The sequence below is a fragment of the Mustela nivalis genome, assembly GCF_964662115.1.
Source record: "Mustela nivalis genome assembly, chromosome: 4".
Taxonomy (NCBI): Eukaryota; Metazoa; Chordata; class Mammalia; order Carnivora; family Mustelidae; genus Mustela; species Mustela nivalis.
In genome coordinates, this window is record NC_139023.1 from 36,249,128 (window position 1) to 36,271,213 (window position 22,086).

Here is a 22,086-nt window from a genome sequence, read left to right on the forward strand (position 1 = left end):
CAAACGTTCACTATGTAACCTACAGAAGCCTGTAAGTCATGAAATACAATCTGAAAGACAAACATCAACACCTATAGAGAGTAAAAACTTCAGATGACAGTCTAAAAGCAATATTCAAAAGACTCCTTCTATATGCCTCGGTAATTACTTACCACAAAAATTTTATCTTAAATCAAAATTGTGATAATAGTAAGAATTGGGGGGCACCTGAGTGGCTCAGTGGGTTAAAGCCTCTGCCTTTGGCTCAGGTCATGATCTCAGGGTCCTGGGATCAAGCCCCGCATCGGGCTCCCTGCTCAGCAGAGAGCCTGCTTCCTCCTCTCTCTCTGCCTGCCTCTCTGCCTACACTCTGTCAAATAAATAAAATATTTTTTAAAAAATAAAATATGACAAAGATTGCATCCAAAAATAAAATTATAAAAAGAAAAAACAGTAAGAACTGGTCTACTTTATGAAGCTGACAGTTCAAACTTGAGTTTAATAACCATTAACCTTACTGACCAGACAAATATTCTTGCTACTTCTTAGGAACTGCAGTAAAATGAATGTCATTCAAATGATGACATTTGTGGTCACAGTATGGAATCCCCTTGACAACGGTATTAATATTTTTAAACGCAAAGTCATTTATAGCACAGGCTACCCCTCACATTCACTTATGGTGCCTTTTTCAGGGCACCGTATTCAAATTATTCAAAGCCAAAACTGTCCTCTGCGTCACATACCAAAACTAGTATGTGGTCGAGTCCACGAAGCCAGGTGTGGGCTGATCCCAGTCTCTGCCTCTGTGCGGCAGGCTACCTGCTCCAGGCCAATCCCAGCCCCCTCACCGCCCTCTCACCAGCATCGGGGAGGTCCATGGCAATTGCCAAGCAAATGTCTGATATTTAAACTTACGAATGCATGATTGCCAGACTCAATTACGTTCTAGGATGTCATAAATACGTCAATTATTTACCATTTTTCAACACACAACAACTAGCTTTTAGAACACAGACTGCATTCTTGAACAAAACCGATCACACACATTCAGGAATCCTGAACCTCACTCAGACCGACAGTAGAAAAAGGTCTTTTCTCTTATATCATTTTACCTGGAAATAAGCTCTCCTCACCAAGCAGCCATTCCTTTTCTTTAATCTTGATCAACAAGCAGCTCAGAACTTCGGCAAGTAAAGGATAGGAGTTAGAACCAGTCTCATCTCTTCTCCACTTAGCATATTGTAACTCTCGTGATACTAACTGTAACAACAATACTATTTGTGGCTCCTTGGCCTTCTCAGAAGTTCTAAATGTGAGACTGTATCCTAGCACAATACCCCAAAAGCAAAGTAAGTGGCTAATACTTTTCCTGCTTTCAAAGATGAAGGAAATCAATAAAAGAAACACACAAGAAAAAAAAAAATCAGAGTATAACACTGCACAAAGAATAAAGTAGCTCAAGCCTGTATTCATAACCAGTGCCCAGCCCTCGGCTAACATTTCTTTTCCTCCCTGACCCACCTGACGTTCCTAGTGCATAAGAAAGAAAATCTTGTTCTTGTCCTAGCACCCAGCCAAACCTCCATGTCCCGTCTCCCTAAGGAGGCGTACTCGTGTCACACCGAAGGGAAAGAGCTGCATTCTCAAAATCACTTCCAGTTCCAAAATTCCACTATTCTATGAAAATAAATTAGAATACAGAATGAAAACTTGAAAAACAAGAAAAAAATCCCAACATCAGGAACACAAGTGAAGTCTTAAACATATGTAAATTACAAAACCAAAAAACAAACCAAAAAACCTAGAAACCTCAGCCGGGTAAGTAAGTACCCATGGGGCAGACTCAGCTTGCCAAAAGTTCATGCGAAAAAGATTTAAGGATTTTAGTTGACCATTTAGCTCAGGATAAACCGGCAGAATGGCCTGGAAACCTTTAGAGTGAAAAGGAACAAAAAGCCTATGGCATTAGGAGGAACGTCATCCTTACAGTAAAGGGAAGTAGAGGGTCACAGCCTCATCAACCTTGCCACTGACTGGGCCACACAGAAGTTTCATTTTCGGTTTCAGCAGACTTCAAAAGTAGCAGCAGGAGGAGTCACAACGTGCCTACAATTCCATCAATGGAGACCAGGGCTTTCCGTGTGGGAAGGGGACGCCAGGAAGCCTCTGCAAATCTGTCTCAAGGAAGAGGCATTAGCACTCCCTCTCATAAAGGGGAAGGCAAAGTGGTAAGACACAAAGGGAGAAAGATTGCTGCTTCAAATAAAACATCTATTAGAGCGATGTGCGATGGTCGAATGCTGAGCATCCCTCCAGACGAGCACTGGAGGGGGAGCAAATCCAGTCTGCTCAGAGTCAGACTTTCAACTCCCAGGCTTGGGGCTTCGTTTAAGACAGGCACCTGGGGCGGCTGGATGGCTCAGCCCTTAGGCGCTGCCTGCCTTCTGCTCAGGTCATGATCACAGGGTCCTGGGATGAAGCCTGGCATCGGGCTCTCTGCTCGGCAGGAAGCCTGCTTTCTCCCTCTTCCACTCCCCCTGCTTGTGTTTCCTCTCTCACTGTCTCTGTCAAATAAATAAATAAAATCTTAAAAACAAAAACTTAAAAAAAATAATAAAATAAAGACGGGCAACCTGCTTCCACCACCTTCAGGGCTTGCTGTGTGGTTCCCACCAAGCAAGAGTCTAAAAGCACAGCACAGTTCCTTCTCTGGCTCAGCCGCACCCCCACCATGTGTCAGGGGTGGGGGGCTGACTTCATCTTTATGAGACAAGATATTTTACAATCAGGAACATTCCTAGAGAACCAACACCGAAACCAAGGCTGACGGTAGATAAAGACTTTTTCCAGCCAAGAGCTGCTGCAAGCAATGTATGCCAAGTTTGGTTGCTTTTCCTGTGCCTAGGAATGGCTAATGTGCATTGAGAAGTTTCAGCGACTTGCTAAAACTGAACTCTGATCTACTCCCAATTAAGTCTACAATCAAGGAACAGGAATTCCACCCACCAAGTGCAAACTGTAGTCTCTGAATCCTGACATTTTCTTCTTCTTTTTTTTTTTTAAAGATTTTATTTTTATTTATTTGAGAGAGAGAGCAAGGGAGAGAGAACAAGTGGGGAGAGAGAGAAGCAGACTCCCTGCCAAGTAGGAAGCCTGATATGGGGCTGGAACCTGAAACGGGCCTCCATCCCAGGACCCTGGGACCACAACCAAGCAGAAGGCAGATGCTTAACTCACTGAGCCACCCAGGTACCCCATGAATCCTGACATTTTCAAAAGTGAGACTTCATCTTCACTTACAAGAGGAAAGGAATAAAGATAAGTCCTAAAGGAATGCATGGGGTCATGAAATCTTATGAATGTAATTTGTTCCTTTCATATTATTTAGTCAAATATGCTTCCATTTCTCAGACATCCCGGGGACGACCCTTTATGGTCTTCTGCTTCTCTCTCTACTCTCTTTCTCTCCCGGGATCTCACGCACTGCTCCAAGACCAATGAAGATAATTCCTTGGGGTGCCTGGGTGATTCATTCAATTGAGTGTCTGACTCTTGATTTCAGCTCAGGTCATGCTCCCTGGGTCGTGGGACGGAGCCCCAGGTCCCGCTCTGGGCTTAGCAGGAAATGTGCCTGAGGGTCTCACTCTCCCTCTGCCCCACCCCACTCGCATGCATTTGCTCTCAATAAATAAAACCTTTAAAAAATAAAAGATAATTTATCTACATCTCTAGCTCTGAACTGTTTCCTCAACTCAACTCAAATTTCCAATCACCTCGAAGAATCCCCAAACTTCAGGCACCATGACCTTAAAGCATCCCAATCAAGCTCATCTCTTTGCCCTAAAACTGGCCTCTGTCTTGTTTCCCCAAATGCCTTCCAGGTAATTAGTTTGAAAACCTGGGAAGTGTTTCCTCTTCCCTCTCCTCCCTCTACCTGCGACCAGCCATCAGCCTGTGTGTTCTATCACCAGGAGCCCCAAACCTCAAGCGCAGGTCTCAGCCTGCGTGCACTCCCACCAGACCACAGCAAGACCACCGATGCTCCGCCCTGCCCGGCCATGCCCAGGGTACACACCCACCCACCCCACTCTCCACCGACAGCCCCAATGGTGTCAACCTACCACTCTCAGACCATCCAAGGCTTATCTCTAATCTCTACCAAGCAATGATAACTGCAGGCAAAGGCTTCAGAATGCCCCATGGGGGTGGGGGTGGGAGTGGGGGTTCCATGATCATTTCCTCCTGGGAGTTCACCAGGCAGGGGTGGTGGGGTTCATGCACCACCACCGATCTTGGGCTTCCACTCCTTTGGAATTCTACTTTGTGCCTTGGCTTATGCAGCTTCTGCCATTCAAATGTATATTCTCATCCCCTGGATGAGAACCACTCACTCAACCCAGTCATTTTTTTTTTTAAAGATTTTATTTATTTCTTTGAGAGAGACTGAGAGTGAGAGGAGTACGGACAAGAAGGGGGTAGGGGCGGAGGGAGGGGGAGGAACAGACTCACCGATGAGCAGAGAGCCCGATGTGGGACTTGATCCCAGGACCCGGGGATCATGATCTCAGCTGAAGGCAGAGGCTTCACCGACTGAGCCATCTAGGTGCCCTCAACCTACTGATTTTATCAGAAAACAGAGCCTCAGAGGGCTGGAACCACTGGCACCTGGTCAGGCCACCCAGAACTGGACCTCCCTGTTCAGGACTCTTGTTCTAGACCCCACCAGGTGCTCATGATTTGCTTTTAGTTTTAACTAGGAGGTAATAAAGTCTTCGGTTTGAAATTTCCTTATTAGACTAAAGCCCCTAAGTCCGTTAAATTAAAGCAAACACATACCAACAAAACAGAACAGAAAAAAACCTCCCCAAAACAAAAACAACAGAGCACCAGCCAGTGTCCAGATTCCTAGTCTCTCAGACTTTCAAGCTTTATTGGATCTGCACGTCCAAGTTTAACAACAGGCACCATGTGAGTATGAAGAGGAGTCTGGTGCCCTTCAAGGGGTCTGCAGCAGAGGCTTCAGGGCAGAACTGTGCTTTCCCCATGCAGAAGAGCCAAGTGGGCTCCACCACCTCTGTTTATTCAATCAGGATCAGAGCAAAACAACTGTTAGATCGGAAAAGCGCACGAAAATGTGCAGAGAGTTCCTCCAGGACCCCCACATCCAAGCCACAGTACTGGCTCCCAAACCGAAAGCAATGCTTTTGAGAAGGACGATATGTAAGCTGAAAGTGCACGGTCAGCCCTGACTTTCTCTGCTGAGGAAACACAATGAGGAGATGGCCAGGTGGGATTCACCGCACGTGGAAGGTGACGACCTCCGTGTACCAAAGGCTGCTCCGCGGCTGACCCCTCCCTCAGCCCGGCTGACCGCCGGCCGCAGTGCAAGCAGCTTCGAGCGTGAGCCTTCACTGCACCAGCACGAACTGCACCTTTTCCCTCTTCGCATCCGTGTCCCGAGCGCTCAGCCCGGAGAAGTTGTACATTCAATGTATCGTGAACAACACTGCAGTTGAAGATGCCGGGTTTCTTGGTCGAGATGTCTGGAGTACCACAAATTACGCTAGATGGTGTGGCAACTGCAAAACAGTGAGACAGAAGTGTATGCTCCGATGGTCGAGCACACTGAACTCTCCCTGGGTGGGGAGGCGGGGGGACATCTGGAGATCACAGTCTCAGCTAGTTTAGACACTACAGATTTGACAAAATCAAACTTTGGTCTGATATTCATTCAGCTAAGTAACAGTAGGTGGTACAGACTCAGAGAGCTGCCTTCACTGAAATCCAGTGTTCCATAAACTCCTATGTATTACCTCCACATGTTTCCAAATTATGGAAGAGAATCCCTTCAGTTCACCCACACGCCAGAAATACGGCTATTTGTGGAACTACAAGAGCTGTGACCATAGTGAAAGTATCAGCAATATTTCACACTCAATGAATCAATAACCAGTGCACAAAGGGCCACAAAGTCATTGCTCATAAGCAGGCTTCTGGTTTATGTGTCTGAAGTCAAACTTCACAACTAAGTCTCCAATATTTTAACTTAAGAAACCTACACATTTAGGGAAAAAAAACTAACACAACAGTGGCCATCACAATAGACCTATGTAAATCTCTCTAAGCAAATATTGTCTCACAGACCTTAGAGTTTATTTTCACCTAATGACTGATTTCCTCTTGGCCCACCCTGTAGAAAGAACTTCCTCAAATACCATTTGGCCAATTCTCTGCCTTCAGCAGGCCTACAATTATGAACTCGGCTAAACAAATAAACTTCCTTCCTATTTTTAAAGTTTTCCAAAATTGGAGAATCTACATCTTTGGTTGGCACACTATTTCCCGGACTTAGAGCCCTGGCCGTGAAGAAATTCTTCACAGTATTTTGAGAGATGAAAGGACTTCAGAAATGGGCAGGCAGCTATTCCCCACCTCTATCTCAGGGAGGAGGAAAACAAGGTGAAGTTGTGACCTTGGGCAAGGTCACATGGGGGGTGCTGGTGGCAGAGGCCGATGTAATTCTCTCTGCCCCATTTTCCCCTTATCTGATCAAAATTACCTGTGGCCTGATGAAGCATTTTGCTCGTTCCATACTAGTGAACCAGAGCTTATGTTTAATTCATGCAGAATGTGATAAAACAACAAAAATTCTAAATATCATAGCAAGAACCAGGTGACAAGAAGAACTCTGGGCTAAGAACCAGAACACCTTAACTCTGACTCTGGGAAAGCCACCTCACCTCTGGAGGGCTCAATATTTCATCTTTGAAAAGAAGGACCAGAACGAAGCAAGCACAGATGTCGTCTCCACCCGTACCTTGAGTGAGGGGGCGGCAAGGTTTCAGGCCTATTAAGGGCTTCCTCAGAGCTGGGCCCTGTTCTGAGTACATTCTGTGGGGACATCCTCCACAGCCTGGAGGACAGCCCCCGTCCCCATTCTGTGGATGAACACATTCATCCACGCAGAGAAGGGACCCGTCTGTGGTCACAGCTCCATGGGGGACACGTCAGGAGGGGATGTGTCCCAGGCCAGCGGCTCTCTCTTCCTTTTCAGTGGTGGACAATCTCTGATGACTGGCCCCACTTGCAGTAACAGAGAGTCCAAACCGAGAACAATTACAGCGATCATTCAACACAATGTTCTGATTTTAGAGATCAAGGACGGAGGCCCCGGGAGGTACAACTTCGGTCAGGAAATTGAATGGCTACACCCACCCCACTTCCTAGACAAGCTTATCCTAAAAAGTGCTTTCATGGCTCCCATCACTTACACCATCTCATGTGCCACCCAAACACGACTCTCTGATGGCAGCGGGGCAACGACCCTCACTCCCATGGCAACTAGCTGGGGTTAAACAGCAAACTCGAGGTGAGCTGGGGCCTCCAACCCGAGCCTCTTGTCTCCAGTCCTGTGTATTATCCCAGGCTTGAAAAAATGTCCACTGTGGTAGAAGTCTCTGGAGAGCCTATTCAAAATAGTCTCTAAACACAAAGAAAATTTCCCAGAGAGGCTAAAACATGCTTCTATGGTGCTCTGAGAAACATCTCAGATAATACTCTAAGGCCCACAACTCCAGTCAATAAGAAAATAAAAAATCAGGCTATGGTCATCTCAAAACTAAGAAAATAAAAAATCAGGCTATGGTCATCTCAAAACTGACCTCTTTGGTCCATCATTCAATTGCCCCTAGTCTCCCCACCAATCTTCACCAATCTTCAATCTTCCTACCAGTGATTTGATTTTCTTCTGACTTCCTGTTCTCTTCCCTCCCTAACCAAGAACATCATGAAATTCAAGCTTTTTAAAAATAGGAGTTCCACTTCTGGTGTAATTTCACTCTTACACACCTATTTTCAAAAGCAAGTTAGGCAGACATAACATTTTACGCCTCTCCCTTAAGGAAGAAGGAAAATTCAAATTCTTAGTGGGACAAAATATTTTAAGTTCTGACCACCCTTGCTTCGTATCTTGAACATGTGTTGTAATCCCTTTATGACAGAGACCGCACAGGTACAACAGATAAAACGTGAATTTACAGCCAGACCATTCAAGCTTTAATCTTAATAGCTCCGACAAATGACCTAAGCACTCTCAACTTCAGTTTCTTTACAGTACTTCCCCAAAGAAACAGGAGGAGGGAAGAACACCCCCACCCCGGGATGATCTGAGCGGACTACTCCCTACACATCGGGCTGGCGCATATTAAGGGCTCAAAAACACAGTCATCTCTTCCTTTCCGTGGCTGCATTAACACTAATGTCATTTTCTCTCCTGTTAAATCTGCTTTGCAAATAATGTTTCTCTGAAAAAACTCAATCTCCCCTATTAGAGGAGAAGAGACACATTATACACACCTCCCATCTGTCCCACAGGACGCCCTCCAGGAACTAGAGTGAATCAGCAGGTCACTGGAGCCCAGCACGGGGAGCTGTGTTGCCACACTGGACTTGGGCAACTTCCACTGTCTTCAACTACTTGGGCCCTGGGTTCTTCCTACTCAGAACTCACACCACTGAGCAGGCCTCCAGGGCTGCTGAGCATTTATGACACCCCTCGCGTGTCGGAGGACCTCTACCCACCCCAGCAGACTGCTCGACTTCAGGCTTCCTTTCTTTGTTTCCCTACAGGCACCTGGACCAACGCTGAAAATACATGTGTAAACAGCCGAGTGATTCAGTAAGGTATTCTGAAATACAATATGTTAATAGACAGGCACACTTTTGATTTTAGAAAAATACTTCAAAGAAGAAAGTGCAAACAGCAGGGCAACATCAACAGGTGTGCAAAATCCAGGGGTCCAAAACTCTGGGTTTAAGTTCTGCCACAATGAGCTGTGTGATCTTGTTCGAATAAAGTTGCTTCCCTGCTCTGGCACTCGGTTTCCTCATGGAGAAGAGAGAAAATGCAATGACATTCTCGCTGCAGCAGAATGACCACTTCCCTAGTCGCCACTACAGAGAGGCATGTGCAGGCCCGAGGGCACACCCTGCTGAAGGAAAAGGGCCACTCTCAACTCTGAATCTCGCCATATCTGGGCCATTTGTTTGAAGTGACTGCCTTCCCCAAGGTTTAAAAATCACTGGTCTCAAAAACAAGGCAACCGAGTTGGAAAGCAACCCTGAATGATTCCAAAACATGCTGGAAAACCACAAGTATACCCTAGCAATTCTTTTCCATTCACCATACATCAGGGACATACAACTCAATCACCTTTCCTTAAAGACTTAGCACAGGGGGCACCCAGGTAACTCAGTCGGCTAAGCAGCCCATCTTGGTTTTGGCTTGAGAGGTGATCTCCGGGTTGTGGCCTGAGCCCTGGGTTGGGCTCTGTGCTCAGTGGGAGTTGGCTTTACTCTGCATGAGTCTCTCACTCTCTCTGCCCCTCCCCCAACTCATGCACATGCACATTCACACTCTCTAAATAAATATTCCTCTAAATTCCTAAATTCCACATTCCTCTAAAATAAATCTTTTTTTTAAAGGACTGAACTCATCTCATATCCTCAAAAAAATCTCCCTAAATCCCCAGCTGAGTGATTCCCCATGCACACATCTGTACGATTTCATGAAATCATCTCCGTAGGTGTACCTCTCCCTATTAAATCCCAAGCTGCACACAGGCTGGGCCCCTGTCCCGCTCATCTCGGGGTCCTCATGCCCACACCTCACTTGCACATGAGCTGCGGACAAACTGCAAACTCAACCACATCCAAAGACTTTACCCTTGCAGATGATCTTCGCTATCTCCTTCCTATGCAGATTTTGACATTACTCAATTTTAAAACAGGATCTTTAAAAAGATGACTAGGGAATATGTTATTTTTTAGATAAGAAAGGCCCAAGTTTAACTTAGCCCTGCTCAACCAAAGTAAATGAACAAGGCCTAGTAGTCTAATCTCATTAGAACACATGACAGATATAAAAATAATTTGCAAAATTATTTTTGTACCAAAGTACATAAAGATTAAGGACATTCTTTCCATCAAGTCTTTTCTTTAAACCTAACAAAATGATGTAAACAGCTATTTCATGCTCCCAATAGCAAAATCAGAAGTAACAGAAATGGAAAAATCAAAGATATTTAACTATAGATACACAAATATAACCATTAAAATTTTTGTTCTATAACTTTATTATATATTTAGTAAATACCACCACCACATATTATGAAACAAAATTCAAAAGAACAAATTTATTATTTCTACTGCTTAAAAGTTAAAAATCAAAAGGAAGGGGGCGCCTGGGTGGCTCAGTGGGTTAAAGCCTCTGCCTTTGGCTCAGGTCATGATCACAGGGTCCTGGGAGGGAGACCCGCATTGGGCTCTCTGCTCAGCAGGAAGCTTGCTTCCTCCTCTCTCTCTGCCTGCTTCTCTGCCTACTTGTGATCTCTGCCTGTCAAATAAATAAATAAAATCTTAAAAAAAATCAAAAGGAAGGGGGGGCCTCCACATTATGTCATCAGGGAAACAGAAATTAAAGCAACAATGAGATACCATCACTTACCCACTGAAACAGCCACAACCTGAAACACTGACAACACCAAACACTAACGAGGATGTGGAGCAACAGGAACTCTCAAGCAGTGCTGATGGGAATGCAAAAATTATACACCCAGTTTAGAAGATACTTTGACAGCTTCTTAAAAAACTAAACATATTCTTACCATATAATCCAGCAATCATTCTTTTTGATGTCACCAGCCTAACTGAAGGGAGCTAGAAACTTACACCCACAAAAAAAGCTGCACAAAAACGTTTAGAGCTTTATTCATACCTGCCAAACCTTGAAAGCAACTGATGCCCTTCTAGGCGATTCCATCTAGACAACGGAATGTTGTTCAGAGCTATAATGAGCCATCAAGCCATGGAAAGATACAGAACAAACTTAAATGTACATTACTAAGTGAAAGAAGCCAGTCTGAAGAGGATATGTACTTCATGATTCCAGCTATAGGACATTCTGGAAAAGGCAAAACTATAAAAAACAGTGGCTGACAGGGGGTGGGGAAGGAGGACAAGAGGAACAGGCGGAGTTCAGGGGATTTTTAGGGCAGTGAAACTATTCTGTATGATAGTAAAAATACATGCCTTTATACCTTTGCCCAAATGCACAACACCAGGAACAAATTGTAGCACACACTTGGGAATTTCCGAGATAATGTGTCAGTGCAGGTCCATCAACTGTAACAAATGGTTGGAGATATTGATAATGGGAAAGGCTATCTACGCATGTGTGGGAACAGAGGGTGTACAAGAACTCTCTGTACCTGCTGCTCAATTTTGCTGTGAACCTTAAACTGCTCTTAAAAATTAAGCTATTTAAAAAAAAGAAAAGACGGGAGGGCAATTTGAGTTAATTTTTCAATAATAATCTGATTCTAGTATTATAATATCCTAATGGTAGCCAGGGTAAAGCTAAATACATTGAAAAAGAGAAAAGGCCAAAACATTTTTAAATTTGATAAACTGAATAGTTAATACATAAAATGCTGACTTTTTAAAAAAGGTGTAAGAGTATGCAATGCAAAATCTCCCTTCCACTCTTACTCCCCAGATACCCAATTTCAAGGTTAATTTTTCTAGGTTTTATTTCATGGGACACTATTTCCACTACCATCTTCCCAGATAAAAGTGACTACTCTGAAATCATGGCATTTGTTCCATAAACTATAAGCAACTACTCTAATGGTAGGTATAACAGAAAACAGAGAGAACCTTGCTATGCAAAGTGCAGTCCCCAGGTCATCTGCATTACCTGGAAGCCTGTTGCAAACGCAGGATTTGGGGTTTCATCCGGACTTACTAGAGCAGAACTGTATTTTAACAAGATGCCCAAGTGATCTGTATGCACAGTACAGACAACCACAGCACCCTTGCTTTTGCAGAGTTTAGAGGCCAGTAGAGGAGACAAAAGAATAAACCACAACACGAGGCATCATACAGAATGGACTACAAGGGTACGAGAATTTGGGGAAAGGTAAGCTTTGGTCCATAGGGCCCAACCCTCACTCCCACCCCTCACCCCCAGCCCTCACCCCCCGGGATCACATGCCAGCCTCTCTGAAGGGGTCTACCTGCCACGTGCATTCCGGCGCTGCTCACCTGTGCAGTCTCCTGCTCGCTACAACGGATTCCCCAGGCCGCCTCGCCGGAAGCCTGGGACTGAGGTTTCTCCAACGTGCCACCAGGCCTCGGCACCTGCCCCTCTAATCACCTGGCACACCGTGACCGTCCCTAGTGCAAGAGCCACTCCCTACCCCCCCATGGCCACCGGGCTGTCGTCCTGGGAGAGGACATGCTTTGGGAGCTCTTTTCTACCGGGATGATATATGCATCCGAGGAATGAAAGAATGAATACTCAAAGATGCTTCAGGCGTGAAGGATGGGACAGGTTTAGATACTCAGGGACAGACCAAGGCAGACACATATATAGGTTAAGATCAGTTTAGGGAATTTTGGGGGAGAAAAAACTAATGTGCTTTTTGGTCATTATGAGATCTACTCTGAGCTCCCTGCTGTGTTGTGGATGATGCAGGGTTTCTACTCCTGTTTTTCTCTCTTCTCTTTTCATAAAACCAACCTGTGCCCATGGTGTTGTTACTCTAAGCAACCAGAGCTCCCCCAGAGAGGCTGCTGCCCCAGGCGGGCAAACGGGCCTCACGGGAGCCCTGCCCAAATCCTGATCCTGGCTACGCCAGCTTTGCTTAGCAGAGGCAGCACATTTTTCAAAGTCAAGGAATGGTCTGATTAGGACAAGGAGTCCTCCCTCTTTATTAAACTCAAACACTCACTAATTAAACATAATAGAAGTCTCCCCCCACCAAAAATTATATTTTTAAATAATTCATCACATGAACCTAGGACGCACCACATGCAATGGACTCAAGGGTCCCGGGAAGCAGAGGACCCGCTGCCTAAGCACCAGGTGTGGAAAGATGTGCGCCTTTCAGAAGGCTGCTGGGTGGCCCTTGGCATGGCAGCCCAGCTGGCCAGAGGCTCGCAAAATGGGCTGCTCCAGTCTGCAGGAAACTGCAAAGGTAAACAAACCACACTGGCATCAGGACATAACTGGGCCGGAAAGCCCTGCTCTTCAGAGGCAGCCAACCAAGGGCAAGTTGTACTCAACATAGATGTAATTAGTTTCTCGGTCATTTGCACCAGTCTCAGATGAACACGAGAGCAAAGCCACCCAGTCACCTCATTTCAGAAGATAAAGAACAGTGATGTCTCCACAGGTGCCCCCTCCTTACTACGGAAGTCCAAACTAGCCCTGTCACCCCTGCCCAAAACACAACAGCCTAAGTGTCTCTCTGCTTCCACCCCACATATACATCAGCACAAAGCACTCCTCAAGTTCACACCCTCCAATGGCTCCCTCTGCACTTGAAGCCAAGCCAAACCCGGTCCTGGGCCTGCAGAGCCCTAAAGGGCCTGGCCCAGAAGGCCCCTCCCCAATTCAGGGCCCAAAGCTCTCCCCCATCGCCAGATGGCAGTCACACCTGCCTTCTCCCCACTGCTCTAACATGCCCACCTGAGCCACCTCCAGGCCCTGGTCTCTGTAGTTCTGTCCCGCCCACCCCCACCCCCGGGGCGGGGTGGGGGGGGGCACCTCCTTGCCAGCCCAGCCCCTCATCACTCTCCCCGAAGCATCTTGCTTACTTCTCTCCCTAGCACTTACCACCCCCTGAAACTACCTTGTTCATCTGTTTGCTTGCTTCTGCGCAGTCTCCCCCATCCAGGACCCGAGCTCCAGGAAAGAAGGGAGCTGGTCTGCCTTAGTCATTGCTGTATCTCCAGCTCCTCAAACAGTGCGGGCATATACTAGGTGTGCAGTAAGTATCTGTGCAGAACCATTTCTGCAATGACTTGCTGAATGAATAGTAGCTCATAACCTTTGTTTTCAGCAAAGCCAAAATATGAAGAAACTGGTTTCACATAAAATGTTAGCGACTATTTTAAAATTTAAAAAAATATATATATTTTTTTAAGATTTGACTTGTAAGTAATCTCTACACCTAACATGGGGCTTCTGAGATCAAAGTCACATACCCTACCCACTAAGCCAGCCAGGTGCCCCCAGTGTGTACATTTTTTAAAGGATAAGTCTTGGGACACTTGGGTGGCTAAGTTGGTTAAGCGTCTGCCTTTGGCTGGAGTCATGATCCCAGGGTCTTGGACATTGGGGCTCCTTGCTTAGCAGGAAGGCTGCTTCTCCCTCTGCCTGCCACTCCCTCTGCTTGTGTGTTCACGTGCTCGTACTCTGACAAAATCTTTTAAAAAAGTAATAAATAGGGGTGCCTGGGTGGCTCAGTGGGTTAAGCCTCTGCCTATAGCTCAGGTCATGATCTCAGGGTCCTGGGATTGAGCCCTGTATTGGGCTCTCTGCTCAGCGGGGAGCCGCTTCCCTCTCCCTCTGCCTGCCTCTCTGTCAAATAAATAAATAAATATAAATGGGGCCCCTGGGTGGCTCAGTGGGTTAAGTCTCTGCCTTTGGCTCAGGTCATGATCCCGGGGTCCTGGATCGAAACCCACATTGGGCTCCCTGCTCAGCGGGGAGTCTGATTCCTCCTCTCTCTCTATCTGCCTCTCTGCCTACTTGTGATCTGTCAAATAAACAAATAAAAATCTGTTTAAAAAATAATAAATTAAATAAATAAATAAAATCTTTTTAAAAAATAATAATAGTAAATAAAGAATAAGCCTATGTGCCAACTGAACTAACTCCTTCAGGGCATCCACAGTACCTGGTACATAAAAGGTGCCCAATAACATCTGGTGAATACACGAGCAATGGAAAAAAATACAAGGCATCAACTGCATCAAACTGCACTTGAATTTGAGAACACAGCAGGCTCATTTTCCTTTTTACCTGACTGAATAACATGTATATTGAAAATCCACTACTTTGGGATACTAGCAATAATCTTAGCCAGTATCTTTACAGGCAGGTGTGAATCCAAATAAATTCAGAAAGTTACCTGGTGGTTCTGTAGCAGGTTTCACTAACTGATGCATGGGAAGCACAGAAGTGATCAACAGAAATACTCAAAACTGCCAGGTGGCTGGGACATCTGTGGGTTTAGTATAAAAATCACTATGCCTGAGAAATTTGTTTTTATTAGCAATCTATGAGAAAACACACGTGTCCCAATGAGAGACTAATCAAGGAATCTCACCTCTGTAAAACCTGTCCCATTTGTAATACAATGTGCACCTGCCTTACTGTTCCAAGGCCATGTCCAACATAAAAGAAAGTGCATCTTAATTTTTTTTAACATAGAATTCTCTGTTTGGGCTCTATTCCTCAGACTGTATAGTCAATATTTACACAATATTAATGCGGCACCCAAGAAAAACAAATACCTGTTCAGGTATCCATCTGCACCAAGCCATGTCCACGCCCCTTTCCCTCTCCCAACCAGGTGTGGAGCCAGTTTGCAAAGGTCAAACTAGAACAGCAATTTTTGTGTGAGGTGTGTGCTCATATTCATTTATGTGCTCTTGAAGGGTCATTCTAAAGTCAAATATAACTGTACTTTGGGATTATGCACACTGTGTGTCCTATTTGAAACTCCTGTTTCTGCCTTTAAAATATTCCCTAGTTTATAATGCTAACCATGTTGATGCCTTATCTCTCTTTTTTTAATTAATTAATTAATTTATTTATTTGTCAGAGAGAGAGAGAGAGAGAGACAGCGTGAGTGAGCACAGGCAGACAGAGCAGCAGATCTCTTAACAGTAAACCAAATCAGGTTCCCTATTAAGTCACTCTTATCATCTACAGCCCCAAGATATGAACTTTCAAATAATTTCATATTCTAAAATCTCACAGAACATATTGTTTATAAAAATCAATTTCAGGATCCAATTTATAATCACACACCAACTAACAGGAATGAAATATAAAATAACTGCACTTTCTCCTGACAACTGATAAATGTGTTCCAAAAACGTTTCATAGTTTTGTTGTTTTGTAGTTTAAATAACTTTGGAATAACATGATTCAGAATTTAGATGAAGTTATCAACATACATTTCATTTAAATAACCTTTTCAAAAGTATTGCCAGTTGGAGAAAGCTGACAGTCCTGTAGAAGTCCTTACAGTTTTGTTTTTTGAGTTTGTGTGCTATTTTTTTTTTTTAATAAAACTTTGGTCTGGTGTTTTCACTGTCATCTCCTAGGCCAACATGAGCAAAAGTCCACCTCACTCCTATAGTGAAAAACATCTTTATTAAATAGATTTTGGAAAAGTAAATAAAACCATAAAATAGTATGAACAATAAGTATTTGGGGTTTTGTTTATTTAGACTTCAAACAGTAAGTCTGGTTTTTTTTATTTCTCCCTTTGGCTTTATGATATAAAGTATAACAGTATACAAGCAGACTCAAATCCTCAACCTAAAATAAAATATAATCAGACAACACACCCTGAATTACTTCTTAAACCACCTCACATCATTTTTTAATTTAGCATTATTTATAAAAGCTAATCAGCTATCACATCAAACCAGGAAATCAGGGCATATCATTCCTTTCTTTTTCAATACAAAACTGCGACTCAAAACTTTTTCATTTACCACCCGCTGTGTTTCAGGAAGTGAAAATTCTGGTGAGGATGAGAAGACAGAATACAGTGCCTGAAAATCTGGTTTCTGTGTCTCCATTTTATTAGCACTAATTGATAGTCAAAGCTTTATCTGGCTCAAGGACAGGTATTTATTATAAAACCAGCAGTCTAAGAGCACTGTGTAATTAGCAGATAGAACCACCACCTAATTACTATTTGTAAAGGGTCACATACTGGCTAACGGGTTCTTCCAATAATAGTTTATTACCGGGGGGCACATGGGTGGCTCAGTGGGTTAAGCCGCTGCCTTCGGCTCAGGTCATGATCCCAGGGTCCTGGGATAGAGTCCCGCATCGGGCTCTCTGCTCAGCAGGGAGCCTGCTTCCCTCTCTCTCTCTGCCTGCCTCTCCGTCCACTTGTGATTTCTCTCTGTCAAATAAATACATAAAATCTTTAAAAAAAAAAAAAAAAAGAGTTTATTACTCAACCTGCGAAACGCCCCTGGGTGTGAGAAAAGTGCCCAGGGGTCCTGCCGGCCTTTTAGAGGCTTCGAGGGAGGCATCATTCAAATGACCCAAATGCCTGGTACTCCGGGAGGAATAAAAATAATCCCACATTCTCCAACTGGTGGGAACTTCAGAGAGCTACTCCAGTCCCTCCGTTCCAGCCGTCGTGAAACTGGCAGGGCTTTGTGAGGCTCCGATATTCTGAAAGCGCTCATGTTCGGAAAATAAAACTTCATGGAAATAGAATTTACATTCAAAACTCAAAAAAAAAAAAAAAACCCAAAACTCGCACCACCGCTCCCTCTGAAATCGGGGAGTTTAAGACAAAGGACAAACACCCTCTGCGCGCACCAAGTCCAGCCTTTCGGCCCCCGCAGCGCCCTATCCCAGGCCACCAGGCACGACCCTGGGTCAGGGAGGCTGCCACACACGGTCCCGCCGCGGGGCAACACCCAGCGCTGCGCGCGGTGGGCTGCGCCGGGAGGAGAAGCAGCCGGCCTCCGGGGCGAACACCTGGGGCCGGGCGTCGGGCCTCGCTCTTCCCATCCGTGAAATGGGCGTGACGCCACCTGGCCGGCTGGGCCGACTAATGAATGAGAGCCGCCGGGGAAAGGACTCCGGCGGCGCCCGCCACCCTCCGGCCGCTGTCCCCTGGCCGCGGGACGTCCCCCGCCGCGGGCAGTCCCGGCACGGCCAGACCCCCCGGCCCCCTCACCCCGAGCCGGGGACGCTCCCCGCGCTCCGGACCCCCTCACGGCCCGACGGTTACAGAGGTGCCCAGAACGGCGCCCGCGGGGACGCCGGCTCCCAGCGCCGTCCGCTCCGGTAACGGGCGCCGGGCCGACGCTGCCCCGACGCCGCCTACCTTGGCCACCCAGCTGAACAATGGTGACATCGCGGGCCGGGCGGCGGCTCCTCGCCGGTCGCTCCCGCTCACTCCCGCCGCGGGCCTGGGAGGAGGCGGGTCGCCGGCGGCGGGCTCGGGGCGCGGCGGGGCGCGGGCATGGCTCCCCCGGCGGCGGCGGCGGCGGCGGCAGTGGCGGCGGCGGGCTCCTCCCCGCTCGTCACGGCCGGGAGAGGTCGCGCCCGCGGGGCGGCCCGGCCAGCCGAGAAAGGGAAGTGGGTGGGGAGAGCGCGGGGAAGGGGAGGGGAGGGGAAGGGAGGGGAGGGGAGGGAGCGCAGCCGACCCCGCCCCCGCCCCCACCCCCACCCCCCCCACCGCCGGGCTCGGGGCGGGAAGTTGGGACTCTCGGGGGTCGCCCTCCTCCGGGGTGCCCCGGGCTGCGCAGCTCCCGGAGGAGGAGTCCGACAACTTTCCGAAAACTAGGAATTCCTGTCTCAGAAGGCCCCGAGTTGAGCTAACACAAAGCCCGCCCAACTTACCCGGGGTTACCCCCACCCCCACAGCCTTTCTTTCTAAACGCTCTGAGATTGCTGGTAACAAAAGGACTAGTGTTTCCCCAGCCCCTAATACCTTTATATAATCAGAGGTGGTTTTCTTGGAGTCAGAAAACTACGCTATTGGGGGGTAGGGGGAGTAGCTCCAGCTCCTGTCAGCCCGCGGCTTTCAGCCACGTGAGAGATTTTGAATTCTAGAGTTTTCTTCTCTCCCAAGGCAAGATGATAAGACAGCGTAGTCAGCTTATAGCTACAAAGGTTAAGGTAGGTTTCTAACTCAAGGCACTGGAGTTCCATGTTGAGGAAAAAAATGTCCAAAGGTCTAACAGCCAATGTGTAAATACACAGCGTGACGTCTAGCCAGCCACTCACTGGGTTCTTCACGCCCATCAGCAACCCAGGGGGGCGCAAGAATTTTGCTTCTGTTACCTTTTGTTACAATGTGCCTCATTTTCAGATAGGCCAACAGAATGTTTTGATGATCTCCAAATGTCTGGCATTTGAGTTAGGTGGGTATTATCATCTATTGCCGCATAACAAATTACCCCAAAACTGAGAAGCTTAAAACACAAGTATCTGTGGGTCCGAGATCCAGAAGCTTCTTGGCTGGCTGCTCTGGCCTGACCTGTCTCTTGAGGCTGGGTTCAAGCTGTTAGCTGGGGCCGCAGCCATTTCCATCTTCCAAGCTCACTCACACAGTTAGTTCCTTGCAGGCTGTTGGACTGAGGACTTTGGTTTCTGTGGCATCACGTGGTCCTCTCCACAGGGCTGCTCATAAAATGGCAGTTCGAATGCCCCAGCACAAACAATCCAAGAAAGAGCATGTATCCACAAAAGACATCAATCATTTCATAAACTCATCTCAGAAGTGACTTCTTCAGCTGTATTGTGTGACAAACTTCAGCTGTATTCTATTCGTTAAAAGGCGAGGAAGGAAGTCCAGTCCATGCACAAGGCAAGGGGGATTACACACAGGCATGACTGCCAAGAGGAGAGGATGGTGGGGGCGAGGGAGATGTCATCTTGTTTCTCCTTGCAGGTAGGGTGTACGGGGAAAGCCAAGAGTTCCAACAGCATTCTAACAGAGCCTATCTAGGTAGTTGAAAAGGGCCTTAGGACCATCTTAAGGAGCTTCTTCGTGCTTTTAAGCAAGTGATTGATTGATTTCTTTGAAAGAAATTCAGACCAGGGGCACCTGGCTGGTTCAGTGGGTAGAGCATGTAATTCTTGATCTTGGGGTTGTGAGCTCGAGCTCCACGTTGTGGGTAGAGTTTATGTAAAAGAAAAAAAAAATTAAAGCTAAAAAAGGGGGAGGGCATTTGTAGCCAGATCCTTCCCTGTTAGCACATCACTCCGCTCCCCACCCCACCCCCCACCCCCAGCAAGTAGAAGAGATAGAGATTAATGCTGAGGACGCCCCTGTCCTCTGCAACCTTGCGAAGGTCACCCTCTGGTCACCCTCTGGCAATCTGTTAGAAATGCAGAATCTCAGGCCCTTCCCTTACCCAAAGCTACAGAGTCAGAACTTTCATTTTACCGTGATTCTGGACAGCCAGTGTGCACATTTGCATCTGAGATGCACTAGTATATGAGAGTCATTGACATGGGATTTTAAAATGAGCTTCTGGCCAACGGACCCTTGAGAGAACAGCTGAAACTGTCCAGGGTCCCGGGGATGATGAACACTAGCTCAGCTAGAGGGAGCCCTGAGGGGTTCCTAGGCAACAACATAGTTAGATGGCAGTGGATAGAGAGCTGAGGACAAGTGGGACAAGCTGGGTCCAGGACAAACGTCACCATACTCCATACTCCCATCACTCCAATCCCCAGACTAAGCTCTATGCCTAGAATTTAGAAGCAACTCTAGGATGAGGATTAAGGGAACCCAAAATTGATGAAAGGAACCTAAATTACTCCCAACCAAGGTAAATTTTCTGCCAGTTGGGCAAGTGATGGGGAAGCAAAAAAATTAGATTAAATTTAGGAGAATAAAAACCACACTTCTTGAGCATGTGCGTGCACACACTAAGAAAGTTAGGTCAAATTCTGGGTCTAACCGTTACAATGGGAGAATGTGTTAGAAGGTGAGATAGGGACATCGTCTTCATTATTTTACGTTGGATCCAGTTCTCCATATATACACATCGGGGCGGAGGCTCATCGGAACCTGGTTTGAACTTACATACCCTTTAGACACACAGAGGTCTCCCTCTGCCCCAGAGCTCTCTGCCTGATCCAGGACTGGGCAGAAAGCACTCATTTCATGGGAACACAAGGATCTTTCCATGGAACCCACTTGACAGGCAGTAACAGGCGGGGCTCCAACAACAAATAGTTTAAGAAATATAGACGGGTCTTTTTTAAAAAAAATTTTTAAATAAACATATAATGTATTTTTAGCCCCAGGGGTACAGGTCTGTGAATCACCAGGTTTACACACTTCACAGCACTCACCATAGCACATACCCTCCCCATTGTCCACAGAAGGGTCTTATTTTAATTCACTGCCAACATGTACCTTGCAAGTCACAATGTAGGAAGCAATTGTGTTAGAATTTGGAATTTTATTAAAAGGAAACTGTTAACATCAGATAATCTGATTCCACATTCAAATACTACAATTTTCGTTGAAACACCACACCCCCTCCCATCTGAAAAAAAGTATCCTTCCCCCAAGAAACTGTCTATTCCTCCAGGGAAGGACTGTACATAGACCAGGGATTGGTTATTTTTAACAGCTCCCTAGTACTCCTCTTTCAGTTGGAATTGAGAACCCCTACAGACAGAACCGTCAATACTCCAAGGTACTGATGGTTCTCAGCCCTGATCGTCTATCAGAGTTACCAGTGGTGCCAAGGGGTAGGTGGGGGAGGAGAGTGGACAAACGGGCCCTGTGGGGGCAGAGTCGAATTCTCAGGGACCTCAAAGAGCAATAAATGCATGAAGAGAGCCAGTTGTGAGACCCTAAGGACTGAACGAGCTGGGGCATCTTCAAGAAGGGACACCCAATTATCACAACTCCCACCAAACCAAGCACAATGTGTCAGCCAAATGTACTTGGCCAGAGGTCAATACTGATGTCGACCTCTCACTTAAAGCTTGGAAGAGTGGATGTATGTGGGTTCCTACCCTAACAGGTGAGTCTAGCTATCAGCCAGAAACTACTTCCAAAGTGCTAGATACCTTATTTAAAAAAAAAAAAAAAAGGTATGAGGGATATCTGAGTGGTTCAGTCAGAAAAGCATGTGACTTTTGATCTCAGGGTCATGAGTTCGAGTCCCACATTGGGTATAGAGATTACATGAATGGATGAGTGAACGAATGAATAAAAGGAAAAAATAAAATATAAATAAAATATAAAACAAAAAATAAAATAAAAATAAAAAGATATGGTTGCCCTGTGAAGATGGATGGGCTATCCAAGTAGGATCACGGAGATCTAAACAGGATCTATAGAAAATCCAAGACTGCTGTCCTTCTTGTAGCTTTAAAAGGATGATTTAATCTGTTTTCCTGAGACACTAAGGGAGGACTTGAAGAGAGATGGGGGAACCAGGAACTAGAAGAGTTGCCCTCCTCCTAAGTCTGACTGTAATCACCCCCACCCCTGCAAGAAGCCCCCAACACTGCTG

The 22,086-nt window shown here is 46.2% G+C and overlaps 1 protein-coding gene across 7 annotated transcripts in view; it reads right to left on the minus strand.

The window, feature by feature from the left end:
• Positions 1 to 22,086, minus strand: part of TBC1D1 (TBC1 domain family member 1) — a 227,663-nt gene that overhangs the window by 135,264 nt on the left and 70,313 nt on the right. Inside the window, exon 1 of one of the 7 annotated variants that reach the window (XM_082728919.1) lies at positions 17,922 to 18,126. The exons of 4 other annotated variants lie outside the window; for them this stretch is intronic. In XM_082728919.1, the coding sequence (XP_082585045.1) occupies positions 17,922 to 17,951 (30 nt within the window). In that variant the 5' untranslated portion in view covers positions 17,952 to 18,126. Of the gene's footprint in view, positions 1 to 4,491; positions 4,597 to 17,921; positions 18,127 to 22,086 lie in introns of those variants that run through there. 2 more of the 7 variants (XM_082728920.1, XM_082728918.1) reach the window with 2 other exon arrangements.